Here is a 19,842-nt window from a genome sequence, read left to right as displayed (position 1 = left end):
AAACTGCTTTTTCAATGATCCGACTATCCAAAGCCGTGACATATCTATTTGTCACGATCTGAGTTTTAGCACTGTTCAATGAAAAGCCCAAATAAGCCCCAAAATCTTCCACGGCACGCATTGCTCCATCAGGGTCCGCAGAGATTATGTCCACATCATCGGCATATGCCAGAAGCTTGGTGTCCCACCCATGTAAACTTACAGGGATAATATCTGGCGATGCCTCCAGCAATCTAAGAAATGGGTCTATATATAGTGCGAATAGCAGGGAGGTAGGACGGGCACCCCTGCCTAGTCCCCCTATCAATTGAGAAAGCCTCTGATTCCTCCCCATTCTTATTCGTGCTATGGGATTGATGTACAAAACCCGTAATTCATGGATGAATAAATCCCCCAGGCAGTTACCCTCCAAAACCTTCCAAAGATAGTTCCATGCCACTCGATCGAACGCCTTCCCGACATCCAAGAAGGCGACCCCCATAGGTTTTGTAAAGACTTCGGTAGCATCAAAGAGTAAAATTACCCTTCTAACGTGGTCTTCCATCCCCCTTTCTTTTATAAATCCATGCTACGTAACTGCAATTAATTGATGTATTACAGCATTCAGCCTAGTGGCTAAGATCTTCGAATACAGTTTAGCATCGCTATTGATCAGCGTCATGGGCCTATATGAGCCCAGGCTAGTTGGATCTTTACCCTCATTTAACAAGACAATATTGGCTGTACCCCAGGAGCCAGGTGGTGTAGCTCCTTCCCTAACCTCCTTGAATAAACCGAACCAAGCCTGGCAAGTCTCACTAAAAAAGACCATATAAAATAGGGATACAATCGGTACCCGTGGCCTTGCCTGCAGGCAGGGCTTGACGTGCACCATATACCTCCTCCTGTGAAAAATCCAGCACCAGTTGTATACACTCCTCCAGGGATACCTTTCCACTCGGGTAAAATTCCCCCAATGTATCTCCCTCAAGAGGCGTAGTGGAAGGAGAAGCTCCATATAAATCCTCATAAAACTCCCTGAAGGCCTCTCTAATATCAGTGGGGTCTATGACAACCGTCCCCCTCATATTCTTTTTTTTTTTTTTTATTCTTTTTTTTTTTATACAAATCTTTTTATTAACATTGCTCATATCATTAGACCAAACAGGACAGTCATGATAGTGCATGTGGATGAATCGCTGTCTACAGTACAGCAAAGAATCTCCAATGGTACAGTTGAGGCAAACAATTATTGGCATCACACTCCTGACCCACCCCTGTCTTTCTGTACTTCCTCCATGGCCCCCAAATGTTCTGCCATTTCTTAGTGCATCCCCTGCTTTTATAAATAGTTTCCTCAGCCCTTTGACACCAGTCCAAGTCACACACCCACTGGTGCCCATTGTGGCGGCGTCGGCGAACCCCAGCCCCTTGCAATGTTATGTTTGGCCACTCCCAGTGCCAGCCATATTTCCTTATATCTAGTCCAATCCGAATCCTGCCGAATCATCAGCAGTAGCCATCTGGGTTCAAGCGGGACCGGTGAGCCCACTACAGACAGTCAACCACCTTAGACCAAAAAGTCACTATTTCCGGGCAGTCCCATAATATATGATAGAAGGTGCCCTCCACCTGGCACCCCCGTGCACAGAGGCCAGACCCACTTCGCCCCCAGGCGAAGAGGTGAGTGCGGGGATAGTACACCCGGTGCAGGATCTTGAGCTGCACCAGCCGGAACCTGCAGCGTATAGCTATCTCTCGTGGGCTCTGTAGGGCGTCCTGCGAGTCCTCGTCCTCTAATTCGCCTATGTCTTCCACCCACCGTGCCCTCAAGGACGTCAGCGGGTCCGGCATATTATTGATGAGTTTGCGATATATTGTAGAGGTGGGTTTCACTGATATTGGATGCGGGAGCAACCTATCTTCCATAGGGGAGTACTCTGGGATTGACGTCCCATGTTAAATGTGGGCCTGCCGGGCATGGGAAAGGAGTACATGGTGGTAATGTGAGTCGTGAAGATCATATTCTTGTTGAACATATGGAAAGGAACGTGGGGAAACCCCCCTCCAGACATCCCCCAAGTATTCAATGCCTATAAGCTTCCAACCGTTGAACCCAGTCAAACGAGCCGTCTCCTTTAGTAGATCTCCATGCTACAAGGGGGTTCGACCAGACCATCCCAAGAATATATTCGCCTCCCTCCAACACTGGACCCCCCCCCCCCGTGTGAGACGGCCAATCTTTCTCTGGCCCCCAAACATAGAGGAGCGGTTCACAACTTCCAGCTGGCATAATCAGCCAGTCTACTCTATACACAGGTTCCGACTGATCCGCGTAAACTCAATCAATCACCACTTGCAACTGCAAAGCCCAATAATAAAGCTAGATGTCTGGGACGGCCAGCCCCCCCTCGTCAACTTGCGGAGTGCTATCCTAGGGTTGCCCCATCCCAGAGGAGTGTCCGCTGAGCTTGTTGTATTCGAGCAAATATTTAATTCGGAATCGGGTATGACTTATTTTGCAGGATGTAGAGTAAACTCGGCAGAGCCAGCATCCTAAACAATGATGCCCGGCTCATGAGGGAGAGCGGCAGCTTCCTCCAATAGCCCTGTTCCTCGTGATGTATACCCCCAGGTATTTAAAGCCTTGTAAGGCACTGTAACGGGGCACCCGGTCGGAATCCGCGGGGTGGTCCCGAGAGTGGAAAGATAACTGACTTCGCCCAATTAATGGAATAGGCCGAGTAGCTGCCAAACAATTCAAAAAGGTGCAGTGCCCGTGCTATTGACTGGTACGGCCTGGCCATATATAGCACAATATTGTCCGCATATAAGGAAATATGCTCCTCCCAGTCATCGTTCAACGCCAAGTGCCTAACCGCCACGTTCCTCTTTATCCAGTGAGCCAACGGCTCTAGGGCTAGTGAAAATAGGAAGGGGGGGACAAAGGGCACCCCTGTCTCGTGCCCCTCCTCAGGGGGAAGACCCTGGACACCGCACCATTGACTCGCACTCTTGCCACCAGTTGCTCATATAAAAGCCTCACCCAGCTGCAGAACTTCGGACCAAACCCCAGTCGCTGAAGCACCATGAACAAATAGGGCCACTCGATAATATTAAATGCCATTGAGGCGTCCAGCGCCATCAATGCCGCCTGGGCGGACCCCACATCCTGTCATATAGAGCACTCCATAGAGGCAACGTGAATTGTGTCTGGTGCTCCTATGCGGCATAAACACAGACTGATCAATGTGGACCAAGTCGGGCAGAACCACTAAGTCTGTCTGCTAAGGCCTTCGCCAGGACCTTTACCTCAACGTTAAGTAACGAGATTAGCCGATAGGATGAACATTGATCAGCAGGCTTCCCTGCTTTGTGAATCACGACGATCGTGGCCTCCCAGTGGTCAGGTGGAATCCGTCCTATTTCCCGCGCTTCAAGATATATCTGGAGGAGAGGGTCAGTAACAATGTTGGCCTGGCGCTTGAAGAGCTCCACCGGTAGTCTGTTCGGCCCCTGCGCCTTTCCAGATTGCAGGAAATTAAGGGCCCTTCTTATCTGGTCCCCTGTAAGGTCTGCCTCCAGACAGTCTTTGTTCTTGGGATAGAGTAGGCAGCGCGAAATCCTGTAAAAATTCCGCGCAGTCTTGTTCCGAACGGGTGCAGACCGGGATATAAACCTCTTCATCGTAGGATGCGAAGGCTTCCACTATATCTGCACTACGTAAGGCTACTGAGCCTGCCTTGTCTCTTACTTCGGCCATCCATGAGCGCTCTCTGTCTCGCCACTCGAGGCACGCCTGGAGCTTGAGGGCTTTATCCCCCACATCATAGATCCTATGTTGGGTGGCAATGGAGTAGGCGCTCGCTTCGCTCTCAGCCAGGGCCCTGGGCTCCTTCTGCTTAAGTGCCAGTGAATGCCGGAGATTATCGGACGGCGCCCTTCCCACCTACCGGCTGCCGCTACCATACAGCCAGTTACTTCAGTCCATGTACGGGAGACTACTATCGGCACGGAGTTGTGGATTAAAATGCCCATCCCCCTGGAGCCCAATGTAAACCCCAAATGGGCCACCATTTTGTCCCCGAATCTATCAAGTGCCTTACACCTGTTACCCCGCAAATGTGTCTCCTGGAGCAGGACCACCTCGGGGGAATGTCTCTTCTGATATTGAAGCACCAGTGTGCGCTTAATCTTGTTGCCTAACCCATTCACATTCCATGTCCATATTTTAATACTTGTCTGGTCCCCCATCGTGTATATCTTGCCTCCCACACTGCTGCTTATCGGCGCCCCATTGCTCTCCTTCCGTGCCACCTCCACATGCAAAAGTACAATAATAATGAGCAGAACATAACCCCACCTTAACAACAACCCCCACCCTCCCTGTGTGGTGGGTCCCCAACCTCCCACCTTCCAAACATGCAAGAGTGCCTGTCGTCCCATCCATTCCATATCAACCTGAAAAAAAAGTTTGGGCTAGCAGTCAGCAAAAGATGTTATACATATCTGACGGAAGTCCAACCCATTACAATAGAAGCAGTCCAGCAACACATCAACCCCACTAGCCCTCCTCCCCCCCTCAAACTATAACAGATCGACCATGTGAAAATTGCGGCCGAGGATTAATGTCAAGCCCATCATAGACCCCCGGTTCCAATGACTCATGGCTTCCAAGGGCAGCCATATGCAGCTGTCAGTCCCAGGGGACCCCATCGGTCCTTGCGTCTCTCCGGGCAAGGCATGCAGCCGACTCTCAAGACCTGGATCCATTCTGAACACTTCCCTGGCTGTCTGAAGCACGTCTGTCCACTCCCACCGTATCTCTTCCCGGAGGGCGCTGTTCGGATCTACGTGGGCCTCCAGACTTGCCTACCGTACACCATCCCTTTTACCCAGTGGCCCCCCTAGCATCCTCCCACACCACCAATACCTCCATCCACCCGTCTCCCCACCCACCCTTTCAAAGCAGCCGGACCCATAGTAAAGTAAAGTTTGAAGGGATGAGGGGCGCACAAGGGTGCCACCTCTATCACTCGCCACCTCTATCACTCAGATGGAGGTGGCGAGAACACCACAGCCCCCCGGCCCTCTGTGCACCCCTCATCCCTTCAAAATTTACAAGCCATTTACCGTTCACCCAACAGTCCTTGAGATCCCTTTAGAAGAGACTGGACCATACTACCCCATCAGCAACATTTAAGACTGCTGAGTTATTTCAGTGACCTAAACTAACTTAATTCCCTGGACTTGATCCAGGGACTCTCTCGCCTGAATTTCAGAGATGAAAATTTTAAAAGATCCTCTAACCTTCGCAATCGCCATCTACGCTCCACTGTAATGTGGCAGAAATCTGTGTGAGCAAAGAAAGAAGACTCATTATGTTGCCTTCTGGCTTCGGAATGAGCTTTTTCAAATATAGCCTGTCTAAGCAAAAAGTTGCCAAAAAAGACTAGAATGGCCAGCGGCTGGTTTGTGCCTCTGTCAGAGGACTTGCGAAGAACAGCTGGGAAGCGATGTACCCGCTGGATTTCTCAGTCCCAATCCCAGCCCTCTAGATCATGGAAAGCTTCTTTAAGTAAGCCTAATCTAAAACCATGGATATCCTTCCCCTCCAGACCTTCCTTAATCTCAAAACTCAGGTTATTCCTCCTCTGGCGATTTTCCATGTCTTCTAGATTCCACATTGTGTCCTTTTATTTGTGCTTCCTGGGATATAAAGCCTTCCTTCACGACAGACAGTTCTTTCGACAACATCAGTTCTCATTTCAGTGGCGTTCATCCGCTCCCCAATCTCTGCGCAGACTTTGCCAACTTTCCAGCTTCTTTGTAGCTTGTCTTGCTTTCTTACCACCCGCCCTGGACTCTGCGCAGTGCTCTTTAATTTATTCTAAAATCACGCTTAGCGCAGAGTTCATATCGGGAGTTCCTTTAGGTTGCTCCTCCATGAGGGTTCCGGACTGGCCCAGTGTTTGTTCCATGGGACCGACATACCTTGTGTGAGAATAATCCCACTTCAGCCCGGCATCAGTCACCCGCCTTCCCTGATTTCTTTGCAACTAGACAGGCCCCTTATGTCTTTTAGAGCTCCTTCGTCGATTTAGGCGCTTTAGGGCAGTCTCTGGTGCTTCAAGAGTACTGGAATCCGAAGTCAAAACACTGTCTCCACTTTCAAAATGGTCAGAATCCTAGACACCTGGCAGTGAATCCTCGGCGAGTAAAAAAAAACGTATCTGTATTATCCGATATGATGTCATCTGTCTATAATCCACCGGGAGCACTGTTATATGCTAGACCCCCATGAGCTCCTTCTTGTTGACGTAAAGACATACCAGGTGACTGGTCAGCGCTCGTACCTGGACAGCTCACTGTGTCATCCCGCGCCACATCGCCTGGGGTACTGACACTTCTTCCACCGAAGTGCTTCAGGGTGCATCATCGACGTCTAACCTAGGGTGTCCACCAGAAGGTCGCTAAGGGGCTGAGCCGGGAGTTCCAGATTCGTATTATGCATAAGTTCGGGGCTACATAAATTCTATGTATCTTCCTTAAATTTAAAAAAATCTGTGATAGCCGGTTGGGGAAGTCCTGAGTTTGGGGCAATGTCATCCCCATTAGGGGTGACCCCCCCCCCCTTCCGTTATTTTAGGAGTGGGTGCTTTCCGTCCACCAGTTTGTAGACGTTCCACCGGGGTACTACGTTGTCCAGTCCCTGAACTGTCCAATTGCTTCTTCAGGTTGTGTGATTCATTAGGTTTAGCTACCTGGCCTGGTGAAGGCTCCTGCTTAGAGCCATGCGTTTGCACAGTTTCTCCCTGCAGCTTCTTTTCCTAATCTAGAGGCTTTAGGGGGCATAATTATGGACTCCTCTGGCAGGCTGCAGCCACAGGCAGTGATATGAGCCCTCTGTACCAATTTTTGACCAAGGGCAGATGCAACGTCCACCAATAACCTCCAGGTGGAGCAAAGTGTCAGCAGCCTGGAAGCCAGAGCACTGCTACTCCTATTGCGTGCTGTAACCTCGCCAGTCCCACAGTCCGGCTCCTCCTAGTCTTCCTCAGTCTGGTAGCCCCGTACTGTTTCCCCAGGCTTCTCGCAACCTAGCTGGAGCTCCGCCGCCGCCCGGTGAACGCCGCCCATCTGTTGAACCCAGCTTACACCGCCGTCGCTCCAGATTGCCTTGCCTTGGTCTCGATCCGCCCTGAAGCGTCCACAAGTAAGCGGCAGTTCTTTTGTCTAGTCTTCCCTGCAGGGTGTATTCAGAGCTCAATTTGAGCAGGTGCTTTCAGGTGCTCAGCACCGGTACTTGTTTCATAGGGCCGGGGCTACAATTTCTGACCCTGCAGGTGGTGGTCTCAATATTAATTGTTCAGATTCAAAATAAAAAGAATAACATACATTGCATGGTGATTGGCTGGTAAATGTTTATATATATATATATATATATATATATATATATATATATATATATATATATATATATATATATATATTATACGGTGTGGGTAAGAAAGTAACACGCCATCTTCCACTTATTTAGGAATGACAACAGGAATACGCAGAGTTCAAAACAGCAGGGACATGTACAGGCTGACGGCGGGGGTCACAGGCAGCAGCAGTGTTATAGATGAGTGAGAGCAGGAGTAAAGAGTAGAAAGAAAGAGGAGAGAGATGACATAGCTAAGTAGAAGAAAAGGAGAGTAAATCAGATACAAAGAGAAAGCAGCCATGATGTGAAGAAGAGAGCATTAAGACGAGAGAAGATAGAATGAAAGGATGTAGAGGACCGGACAGAGGGGAAAAAAGCAGACAAATGATAAAACGGAGACACAGCTAATCACTGCTAGAAGAGTGATAGTAAAGAGCCAAGATCGAGGGGGGAGAGAGCAGAGCATGGATAAAAGTGAAGAGGAAAAAAGGGCAGGCTAGAATGAATAGAGGGCAAATCAGAAATACAGGGAATAAGGTAACACACCAGGTGTGACAAAGATGATTGAAAAGAATTAGAGAGGCGAGAGACAGACAACAGATCAAGCATAGAAGATAGAGACTGAGGCAGTGAGAGTGTGGAAAGTGGGGCTCACCAGAGAAAGAAATGAGCTGTGGCCTCCTTGGCAGAATTTTTAGCACCTTCACTACTTTTTTTTAATATAAATTAAGCACTGGGTGTATTCGCCTAGAGGCACATTCAGGCGCTGAGGGAGAGGCACTGCCGCAATGCACAAAGCTGCCGCCGCCATCTTCCTCTCCAGCGTGTAGTTTTTTTCGCTATTAAAGTATTTCTGAATGCATTTCTGTCAAAAAGAATTAACTGTTTGACAGAGTGCTGTCCTTATCTTCAGGGGACTGCCTGTTCAGACTGAAGACTTAAAGAATCACAGGTTACCTGGCCCTATCGGATTTTTAGTAGCTGATGTGCAAAAAAGAACAACATAGGGTCGATTACTAATGTGGACAATAAGCACTGTGCAGTGAGGGGGCTCTAGCTTTGTGAGGAGTACCTTTACTTTGTTAGCCCAATCACTCTGCTCTCCGAGCTGCTGATTGGGCTTGAATTGTCTCGCACTCTGCTGTGAGGGGGTAGAGTCGCTGCACAGGATTTTCTTGTACAGGTGGCAAATCAACTTTGCTGCATGCTAGAATAATAGATAAGTATGTAGAACAACCATTTGTAGCTAAGTGAAATGCATGTAAAAGAGGCTGTTAATTGCATGTCTGTTTATAATATTTGGCCTAGCAAAGGTTGTCCAGATTATGACACTGTTGTAAATGTGGTTGTAAAGGCCATTTTGCCAGCTGTATATGGATACAAATAGGAGGTAGTGACTGTGTGTGGATGGAAGAGTGGAGTAGTGGCACAGCAAAGTTAAAGATAAGTTGTAGTGTCTGGAGGTTGAATAGAAACCTGTGAGGCAGTTTGTGAAATGGTTGTGGAAGGTGGGAGCTTTCTGTTAGGGATTAGTCTATACTCTGAAGAAGATTGTAGTGTGGCATTTATCAAGTAGAATTTGGAAAATACAAGGTTTGCAGATAAGTGATGTAAAACTGTGGAAGGATGCCAGTGAAGGCTTTTTAGAATGTTGACATTGCCAAGTCTTAACGGACAAATCGCATTTAGGAAAAATTGTACATTGGAGAGAGTACACCAGAGACTTTGGGTTTGTACCTTCTCCTTGATTTGAAAGTGGAAGTGCTGCTAGTCGAGGATGAGCTAAAATGGATTTGCGTAGGGATAGTGTTGTGGAATATATATGTGCAAACATAGTCCCGGCCCAGTCTCCAGCACATCGTTAGACTTAGACTATAACATTTTGAATATGCCTTTCTCCATTTTGAGCTCATGAGGGTGGTGATAACACAAACAGAAATTGTGAAGCAGATCTACTTTTGAGTGAGTTCCTTGGACTTTGCAAAACCTCCAAAGAAAGTGAATTAAATTGTTGGACTTAACCCATGTTGACATCATCAGACACATAAGTCACTTTACCACAGCCTAAGGTCCCCTGTCCAATGGGTGAAGAGGAAAGTAGCAGCTGGGGGGGGACTCCAAAAGATCAAAGTGATATCTTTTACTGTCTCTCACTTTTACCACCTGACTGGCGATTGAGGGACATAGCTAATTGCATTGCCGAATGGCAAAGTATTACAAAGGAACAGTGTAAAATGGACATGCTTTCAAATTTAAAAGTACATTGCCAAACATTCCACTCATAAAATTGTCATTAGTTCTTCATCTGGACTGGCTGAAACAAGCATTTGTTTACTTCTAACAGGTAATGCAACAGAAGGATGCCCAGATTATTAAAAGGGGAAAAAAAGTTCCTGGTAATAGAGGACGGACCAAAAAAGATCCAGACCCTTTCTGTATTTAGATGCCTCGTAAGAATGATTGTATGTTACCAATTCATGTTATTGACCGTTCACTCGATTTAGCTGCAATTATTCTGGGGATTTAGATGTGTTCTATACAGCATCTAGATGAATATTTCATACCTCACGTTAGTATAAAATGCAAGACATCCTGAGTTTGTGGTATACAACCCACAGTATCAATTTAGTTTTTCAGAGCACTCGCCTGCATTTTGCCATTCTGAACATATCTGATGAAGAACTTCTATGTTCACTCTTAATAGTGGGTTTATCATTAGGTTCCAAAAGACTTTAGGGCAATGTTTGAATTACACTAACTGCTGCTCCTGATAAACCTTTGTGAATCCAACTGTCTTCTGGTGCAGATTGTATATTGTCTAAAGTGATTCCAGAATACTCATTCAGTTGGATTTTTTGCTGTTCTTATTGCTTAGCTTTTCTTTTGACTTCCAGACTAACCAGTGCTGCTCTAGTTTAGTATTTATGACATAATGAATATTGCTTGATGGCACCATTACATAAAATCTCATTATTTCATCATGTTACTCTTTCATTAAATACATAATCAGCCCAGCCACATCCCCAGGGAGACCACAAGATTAGATGCAGAGAAACCTCTGAGGAACCTTCTTCCTAGCCTAAAAGTGTACTGATAACTGTTGCTGTATTGTAGGACAGAGTGCTTGACTCCCTTGAAATAAGTCGGTTTTATTCCTTTATACAATGGTAGCTGGGAATATGGTTCGTTTAACTACCCTTTCCTTATTAAATGGCAGTGAAAAGAGATGAAGCAGCACAGTTGTGCATTACAGTTAATTCTCAATTTACTATTTAAACAAACCAAGATAGGCAGTCTTCACAAAGCATTATCGTCTCTGTTAAATTTGTCAAGATCCCACACATCGGTTGAGATATTTGTTTCCACATTATATATAACCCATGGTGGTCTAGGGTTACAAATAACTTTTCCTTCCACCACACGTGCACCTAGGAAGGGATTGCTCTGGTACAGCCATGCAGCCCCTGCGGCATGCTCAACTAGAGGACACTGTCTGGAGGAACCGTTCCTAGGGCACGTGGAGTGCGTGAATGCTGCCCACAAGGAAGCTCACATCTGAATGCGTTCCCATCATATAGCGCGCCCTTCCCTTGCTTGGGAGATGGAGAACGTTGTCGAAACTCTATCCTTCCACCCCCTCCTGGCAGGATCCATACCAAGGTGCACCCGCAGACGAAGCCTCACAAGTGTCCACACTGCTCCAAGACCTTCGCCAATGGCTCGTACCTGGCCCAGCATGTGCGCATCCACTCAGGTGCCAAGCCGTACAGCTGTAACTACTGTCAGAAATCTTTCCGCCAACTCTCACACCTCCAGCAGCACACACGGTAAGAGCATCTGCCCCTCCCCTGTGCGATAGTTCTGCGGATGTGCTTGTAGACCTATGCGGTAAGAAGACAGTCTGGGTCAGTTTGATCCTGCCTTGGGAGAAGGGCAGGAGGAAGTTGCGGTTAGCTGCAATTGGTCAGTTGCACATTCTTTTCTGTTGTTCAACTACATGTAGGCGAGAGAGCACAGCCTGAATGGAAGGGTGTCTACAGGGAGTACAAAGGTATTGAATGAAACTTTTAAAGCAACAATGGCAAAAGGACATTTTCAGAATGTAATGTTTCATATTTTGCTAAGCTGTGTGCAATTAAATTTGATTCTGCCCTTGTGCGCATGACTTAAGCTTTGTATGAAAGCTAGTTCCTTTGGTGCACGGGACAAAATTACTAGTGGATACTGCATGGTATTAGAGCTCTGCTCAGGGGGTTTTTCCCTAATGTGTGCTGTTTGAGAGCAGTTGGTGGCAAATTCGTTCAGCAAACTCTAACCCTCCATTTCTCACATTTTCTTCAGATTTCTGGTCTTTTAATAGCTCTAAAAAAATGTGATCAAGATGTGCTGGCCGATACAAGCGGCCTTGTTGTTTCACTTTAAACATAATTCATTATAGGTGGTGATGAGGGGGAATACAAGCCCCAGGGTCACTGCTTCTGTCCTTATTTTGTGGGTAGACCTTCTGGTAATAGAATGACAAAATTAGCCAATTATGCATTGGTCTGCAAATAGAGTAATACAAATATGTAGGGAGCTGCTCCCACCGATCTTTCCACTCTGCAACATGTGCTTACAAACATTTGTGTCTGTATTGGCACTAGTCAATAACATACCGGACAAATTAAAAAAATAAAAATGAAATAATCGGTATGACTCGCACAATACATGTGGCATTTACATTGATTCAAAACCAAACTGTTCTGCTATCTTGTGCACAATGACTTCTGGATCTTGATTTATATTCATAATCATTAAATTATTTTCTGCTGGGTATGGGGATCCTGGAACTCTTAATATGCAGACTATCTACATAGAGGGTGTAACCATTACACTGTTCAATGTACTAATTTAATTCGTTATCCCATTCCAAAACTGCATTGTAGTGCCTCAAGACTGTTTCTACAATGTGTATCTAATGAAAGTACAAAATCAGATAGGTATTACATTAGAAGAGCTAAATAAAAAGGCTCCATATGGTTTTAAGAAGTCTAAATATTAAATAATGGATTTTACTGGCAGTTACCTCTAAGACCTAGTCTTTATTCTTTTTTTTTTTTCTTGGTTGTGAGAGAGGGTCCTAGGAGAACTGGGGGTGCAGTTGCTACTCGTTTTCATCGGTTTTGGAAGTTGTGGAATGGCATTTCCCCATCAGTCTACCTTTGTCATCTCTAAAAGCGTGCACAAATTTGTTGCCTTTTTAAAGCCTCATTATCTGTATGGTTTACCTTCCAAGGTTCCATTCTACAACTGACTGTGACATTTGTTATAATGTATAAAAAGACATCAGACTGAGGGGCAAGTTAGACAATCTAAAAGCCAAGGGTGAAAATAAGCCAAAATTCACTTCCAGAGTGTTACATTTCTGTGATGAGTTTGTTTTGAAAGCAGGTATCTGCGTCAACGCATTCGTTGTCGGAGCACAATTCTGTGTCATGCAGGTTAAGGTTTTCAACAGGTTTCACTAGGCAATGCCTCAGGTTGTCCACTCCGGATTCTAATTTGCTGTTCTTGGTCCTTTTGCCTTTATGATCCTAGCAGAGGATCCAGTGCAAACACCTTTATAGCCTTTAGAACCTACACTCCCACCACCATGGGTGATGGTTCCTGGGCCAGAGGTGTGATGAAGCTTTAAGCACATCCTATCGCCCTTTCAGTTAGTATGGAAATTCTGCAGCCTTGATAAGCATGACACCCAGAACCTTACTAAGTCGAGCTCTTACTCTGCTACCCTGATAGGGAAATGAAGAGGATGGATGTTGAAAACTGAATCGCTATATAGTGCACGAAAACGAGGTACTGTGCAGAGTCCAGGCAACCTGCAGTGGTTTAGGGAGGCAAAAATGATCACACTAAATGCTCTCTTGTGGTAGTGTGAGCAGGCAGTTTAGGCTTATCAGAGGGTGGTTCTAAGCATTTGTTGTACTCCAAGGCAATAATTGAGACATTCACTCAAGAATAAATCTGAGACAAATTTAGAAAAGTTCACTATCAAGTCAAGTACTTCTTTAAATATCCTTTTTACAGGTAAGTAAAATGTTCACTTTGACGAGTCTTCACGCAGCAATGTTTTCCTATGGGGAAAGAGGCATATGTTGCATACAGTTATTTACAGTCCGTTTCTGGGGGTCTCCTTCAGTTCTAGGTTTGTAGGGGGGCCAAGGTACAAAGTACCACCAGTAGTTACTCATTACTTGCCCTGCGGCTCCAGGTGTAGAGGTGTTGGTCTGGTTAGTAGCTTTGGGCGCCATGCCAGTGGAAAGAAGGGGGGACACACTAGGAAGCTGGGTTTGTTGCAGTACCCCCCAATTGGCACCTCTCTGACCACATGTTGATAATCCCTTGTAAAAGGTACCATGGGTATCAAGGGCACTGTGGCCAGGGAAGACCTCTAAGGGTTAAAGCACATATTGTGGCACCCTTAGAGGCCCTGTACCTTTACACACACACTGCCATTGCAGGCTCCTTTTTTTGGTGCAGAATAAAGTGAAGAGACGACATGGCACACATCCCTGTGTGCCATGCCTACAACCCACTGCCCTGGCATAAGTCAGCCACCCCTCTAGCTGGGTGCACTATACCAGTGGTTAAGGTACAGGTCCATCAGGCCTGTATCCCTCCAGTGTCTCGACCAATTCTTAGACATTGTAAGTGCAGTATAGCCATTATGAGTATATGGTGCTGGGAGTTTGTCATTACGAACTCCACAGTACCATAATGGCTTAACTGAAAACTGGGAAGTTTGGTATCTAACTTCTCAGCACATCAAACACACACTGATGCCAGTGTGGGATTTAATGAAAAATGCACTCAGAGGGCATCTTAGAGATGCCCTCAAAAAAACGACCAGCTTCTTGTGGGTTCCCAGACTGGCACACACCAGCCTGCCACCACAAGACCTTTTTCTGGACCCCTTGAGTGGGAGCCTTCGCTCCCTGAGCCCAGAAACCAATCCTTTCCTGGGTGGCGGTAGTCGCACCTCCCTCTGGTCAAGAAGAGCCATCTGTGGCAGGGGAGCTTCAAAAGTCTTGCTGCCTTTGTAGTGTGACCCCCAGCCTCTCCTATCAGGAGTAGGCACCCCTTCTGTTTTCCCAACTTTCTGCAGGAAGACATGTGGGAAACATTTGAGCAGTCCAGAAGGTGTGCCCACCTCTGCCAACCACACCCCACAGGTGGGGGAGGCGAGGTGAAGCCCACTCTCCAGTGCCTGCCATGTTACAGATGACAGGCTCTCTCCAATCAGGATTAGGGATTGTGCCCACTTCCCAGGTGGAGTGGGCACACCAAAGATTTAGTCAACCTAAGGTCCGTTTTCCATTGACTACTGATCTTGAGACAGCTAAATCGCCCAGTAAAAACAGTATTTAGGCGGCAGCCCTGAACCAAGAAGACAAATTTTCGAAACCTACGAAGGAGATGACCAGCAGAGAAGACTGCAGAGAAAGACTCTCTTTGCTTCAGCCCTACCGGCCCGTGCGCAGTTTCCAGAGATCTGCTTTAAAGGTAGTCTTGTCCTGCAGCCAGCGACCTCCAGAACCCTGGGAGGACTGACTGCCTTAAATAAAGACCAGTTTGCCTGTGAACAGCAGCTCTGTTCAGGAGAAACTCCCAAGACAGACTCTGAGCCTGCTGAGGACAAAGAAACCAGACACCTGGAACCACTGCACCCCTCTCCTACGGCCGGAGATCGAGTGGCCCACCGGCCCAGCGAGGTCCCCCAGAGTCCAATGTGGTTAGACCCCTCCAGGACTCCCTGACAAGCCTGCAGCCTTTGCATGGAGACACCCAATACCCACCCACTGCGCGCGCCCTGGTAAGGTGAAATCCGACCTCAAAAGATACCCCTGCATCCAGCTCCTCTGCGCCCTGGAGAAGAGAACCGGAGGTGTGCCTACGTCCCAAGCCCTCAAGCTTACATGCCCTGCTATTTCCTCCTGGAAGTCTTCCTGGACTGAGGCTGCAGCTAAAAACCAAAACCGCCAATCCCTATTGAAAACAGTGCACCGGGCACCAAAACAGCACCCAGGCGCAGCTGCAGGTGCACCTTGTGTGCTAAATCGTTTCCCCCTTTGCCCTGAGCTGAACACCAAGAGGTTTGCTCCCACAACCTTGTGGCCTGCTCTTGAGCAGCCACCAACCGGAGGCCCCCTTAACCCCCATTGGATAACATTGGACCTCAAAATTGCTTTACCTACCTTTTCTCTAGGAAATTTCCTAGTGATATCTAGGCGTATCACACTGAGTAGAAAAAGTAATCTGTAAAGTAATCAAACGTAATCTAACAGTAATTACCACGGTATTGAAAAGATTTACAAAAATGTTACAAAGTCCTTTTTTTTTTTAATACAAACAAATTGGTCTGAGTTCAGTCTTTGAGTGTGTGACATCATTTGCTCCCTGAGTGTGTACAACAAATGCTTAACACTTCCCTCTGATAAAGCCTTACTTTTCGCTAACCCTACCACAAATACAGAGTAAGCTGCTATCTACTTTTACCTCTGCCTACCTTTGGGGCTTGGAGATTCGAAGCAGTTCAGAGATCACCCGCTCTCAGGTCGGGATCACAGAGGAAACCTCCTTGTGATGTTGGGCCACTCGGGCCGTAGGCGTCTGGTGCAGAGGGGTGCAGAATCGTGTTTTTGGCTGGGGCCTGAGTCTGTGGGTGAGCAAATCCGTTGCTCATGAGAGACGGCCTTTGGCTTGGAAGGCAGGGCAGGTCCTTCGGGTTCTTGAGGCTGCTGGCTGCAGGACACACCGGGATTCGCTGGTGCAGGTTCAAGGTGGGGACAGGCCGGTAGTGGCGTCCTTCTCTTCTTAGTCTCAGCACATCTTCTTTGTTCCTCCTTCTCTTCTTGTTGAATCTTCTTTGAGGAGGCAAGGTTCAGGGTGCCCCTAAATACTAGATTTAGAGCCGTAACAGGTAAGTAAAGGTTGGGACAAATGTGTCCCTTCCTTGGAGTGGCTGCACCCCCTATTATGCCACCCTCCAGTGGGAAGGGGCATAGGCCTCACTCTGGTTGGCTGGGTCCCCCATCTGCAAGATGGTGGGGACTAAGAATGGGCTTCACCTCTCCTCCTCCACCCTGAGGGGTGGGATTGCCAAAGGTGGGTACAACTAACTTGCTCACTTGGTTTTCCTGCCTATTCTCCCACCCAAAGGGGGTGGTATGAATAGGTGGGGCCAGTTGCTGGGAGCAGCAAAGGACTGGGGTAGCTCACAAAACCCGCAAGCCTTTGAAACTTCCCCTTTGTGGACCCTGTCCATCCTGGGAGAGGGGGCTTGGCACCTCATCCCAGGAAGTGCATTGTTTCAGACCTCTGAGAGCAGGCTTTTGACCCAGTGATCCAGAAACATGCCTGGTGGGGGCAGCTGGCGAGCAGCCACTCAGCCAGGACTCTAGTGCTGGGTCATTTTTCAGGGGACATCCCAATTGGCACTCTGGCCACAGGTCAGTCACTTTTAAATGGTACCATATTTACCCAGGGCACTGTGGCCAGGGAAGACCTCTAGGAGCTGCACCACTTATTGTGCCACCTTTGGAGGCCCTGTACCTTAACAGACACACACACACTGCCATTGCAGGCTGCGTGTTTTGTTGCAGAACCAAGTTAAGAGTCGACCTGGCACACATCCCAGTGTGCCATGCCTACAACCCACTGCCCTGGTATAGGTCAGCCACCTCGCTAGCTGGGTGCCCTATTGTGAGAAGTGGCTCTATATGTATTCAACCAAAATAAGGTACAGTGTGTTTAGAGTCCACAATCCCCAGAGGTATATCCGAGGTTAAAGTAAGGTCTGACCTTACTCTCTAAAGTGGTTGCTTGGTTGTGCAGTAAGGCAGTACCAGAGGACAGTGTAAAGCATTAGTTGCACACACTCAGTCAGCAAAAGGTTTCACACACTCGAGGACTGAACTCTAGGCCAATTGTTTTTATATCCAAAGATATAGTTTTATTTTTAGAACCAACAGGTATCAAAATATACTTTTCTCGATATGAGTACTCTCATGTAATTACTTTGCAAAGAGGCAATTAACTTTATAAACACAATAGGTACAATGGTTGCAGTAGGCAACACAATTCTAAACACAATTTAACATTGAGCTCAATGGGTTTTTCTACATAAATGCAGTTGATTACTTTATAGATTACTTTTGTAACTTCATAACTGGACCCTAGATTCAGTCCTGGGGTCTAAGCTGAAAACAGTTTGGTAAAAACGTTTTAGTTATGGCAATGCTTTCTAAAGAATATAAAGGTATTTTAAAAGTTGACACTTGGAAACTTTTTAGTGCAAAACCAGCAATGTTAGCACAGGTAAAGTGGGTTCTCTTGACTTTTGTAATACAGTACTGGACTCCTAGGTTCAGCACTGGGGTCCCTACCTAAGACAGGCGAGTACTTCGGATTTCGATATTCGGCTGATTTTAGATGAATATTTTAACATTTCAAAGCTTCCCACTTCAAAGAATTTTCGCAGTCAATGGTTTCCTATGGCAGAAATTTCGATTACTAGCAAACAGTTGTGATTACTTTTGCGGTTCAGTACTGGCTTCTCTCCTGATCCCAGGTGAGTAATTCAAAATTCGGTATTCGGCTGATTTTAGATGAATATTTTAAAGTTTCTAAACTTCACACTTCGAAGAAATTTCGAGTCAAACCAGTCAATGTTATCCTATGGCAGGAAAGTGAGTAATCGGTTTTCAGGTGAGTACTCGACTGGTGAAGTTAAGGTTCCTGGCATAGACTCAGTGGCCCCTCAGGGTCAGGTAAATACAGTTGGTACACCCTCAGGGCACAGGGGCTGCCAGGTGCAGTGGTATTTAGGCCCAATGTTATCCAATGAGAGGCAGGGGGCCTTCGGTTGGTGGCTGCTGGCTAGCAGGCCATGCGGCTGTGGGAGCTTGGCTCCTGGTCACTTGCTCAGGGCAAATGGGAAAGTAGGATAGGACAAAGGTTGCACTCCCAGGTGCACTCGGGCGGCGGGGTGCAGTGTGCTTTTGAGCCGTCGGGCGCTCAATGTTCAATGATTATCTTGAAATGGGAACAAATGCTGCAGGTTCGTGGACGGTGGATCTTCTGGAGCTACCAACACTTCGAGGGGTAAGTTTGGATCTTGGAGGATAGGTAGGCACACAGGAGTTGGGCACAGGGGGCCCTGGGGCGCAGTCGGAGGGATTTTTTGTCTTGGGGCTGCAGGTGTCGTCGAGGAGGGTCCTTGGGCACTGGATTCCAGGTCAGAATCGCCGGGGGGGATGTCCTAAGGGTCTTGATTCACTCCGGCACAGGTCAGGCTTGGCGTGTACAGGGTTCGCGGTTCCGGGCTGATGCCAGGGCTTGTTACTTGCTTTGAGCAGTACCACTGCTCGTGGGAGACCCAGGTAGTCTGAGTCACAAGGCAATCGGGTCCTCCGGGGTTTTGAGGTTGCTGACCACTGGAGATGCCGGGGTATAACAGGAGCAGGTTCGAGGGTCGACTGGCCGATAGGGCTGGGGCCAAATCAGTTGGTGTCTTCCTCTTTTTAGCAGCTGCACAGCAGGTCTTTGTGTTCCTTGATCTTCTTTCTTGTTTCGTAATCTGTGGAAAGGTTCAGGATGCCCCTAAATACTAAATTTAGGGGCCTTACAGGTAGGGCAAGGGCAGGGACCAATGGGTCCCTGTCCTGGGGTGGGTACACCCCCTAGCCTGCTCCTCTCCTGTGGGCAGGAGCCTATCTGTGATTGGGCAGGGCTCCCCATCTTTAAGATGGCCAGGGCCGAGGGTTGTGCATTACCTCGCCTCACCCACCTGAGGGGTGGAGTTGAGACAGGCTGGCACCCCCCCTTTCTGACGTAGGTTTTCCCACCAGTCTTCCAGCCAGAGTGGGGGTCAGAACTGGTGGGGGCCAGTTGCTGAGGTCAGCAAGTGGTCTGGAGAAGCTCACAAAGGCAGAAGGCCTTTGAAGCTTCCCCTGCCCATTCTGGGGGAGGAGGCTTGGCACCTCGTCCCAGGATGTGCATTGTTGCAGGCCCAGGAGAGCTGGGAGCTCTCCACCCAGAGATCCAGCAACATGTCTGCTGTGTGGCAGCCTAGGCAGCCTCGCAGACAAGACGTGGATTGTAGGTTAGGTTTCAGGGGGGCATCTCTATGATGCCCTCTGTAGTGCATTTTACAATAAATCCCACACTGGCATCCGTGTGGGTTTAATGTGCTGAGAAGTTTGATATCAAACTTGTTAGTGTAGCAATTATGGTGCTGTGGAGTTCGTAATGACAACCCCCAAGCACCATATACTCTTAATGGCATTACTGCACTTAGTGCCCAGGAATGGCCCTAGCTACTGTAGGGGCACAGGGCTCGGGCAGCTGTGCCCACATCACTGGCATAGTGCAACCAGCTAGAGGGGTGGCTGATG

At 47.6% G+C, this 19,842-nt stretch overlaps 1 protein-coding gene across 6 annotated transcripts in view; it reads left to right on the top strand.

Moving 5' to 3' along the window:
* Positions 1-19,842, top strand: part of ZNF384 (zinc finger protein 384) — a 197,037-nt gene that overhangs the window by 90,694 nt on the left and 86,501 nt on the right. For 3 of the 6 annotated variants that reach the window (XM_086932905.1, XM_086932906.1, XM_086932907.1), the window contains one exon: positions 11,056-11,235. The exons of the other annotated variants lie outside the window; for them this stretch is intronic. In XM_086932905.1, coding sequence (XP_086789031.1) covers positions 11,056-11,235 — 180 coding nt within the window. The remainder of the gene's footprint in view (positions 1-11,055; positions 11,236-19,842) is intronic. 6 annotated transcript variants of the gene reach the window in all.

The sequence above is a fragment of the Lissotriton vulgaris genome, chromosome 7 (assembly GCF_964263255.1).
Source record: "Lissotriton vulgaris chromosome 7, aLisVul1.2, whole genome shotgun sequence".
Classification (NCBI taxonomy): Eukaryota; Metazoa; Chordata; class Amphibia; order Caudata; family Salamandridae; genus Lissotriton; species Lissotriton vulgaris.
The sequence above is the reverse complement of the archived record's forward strand: the minus strand, read 5'-3'. Positions and strand labels throughout refer to the sequence as shown.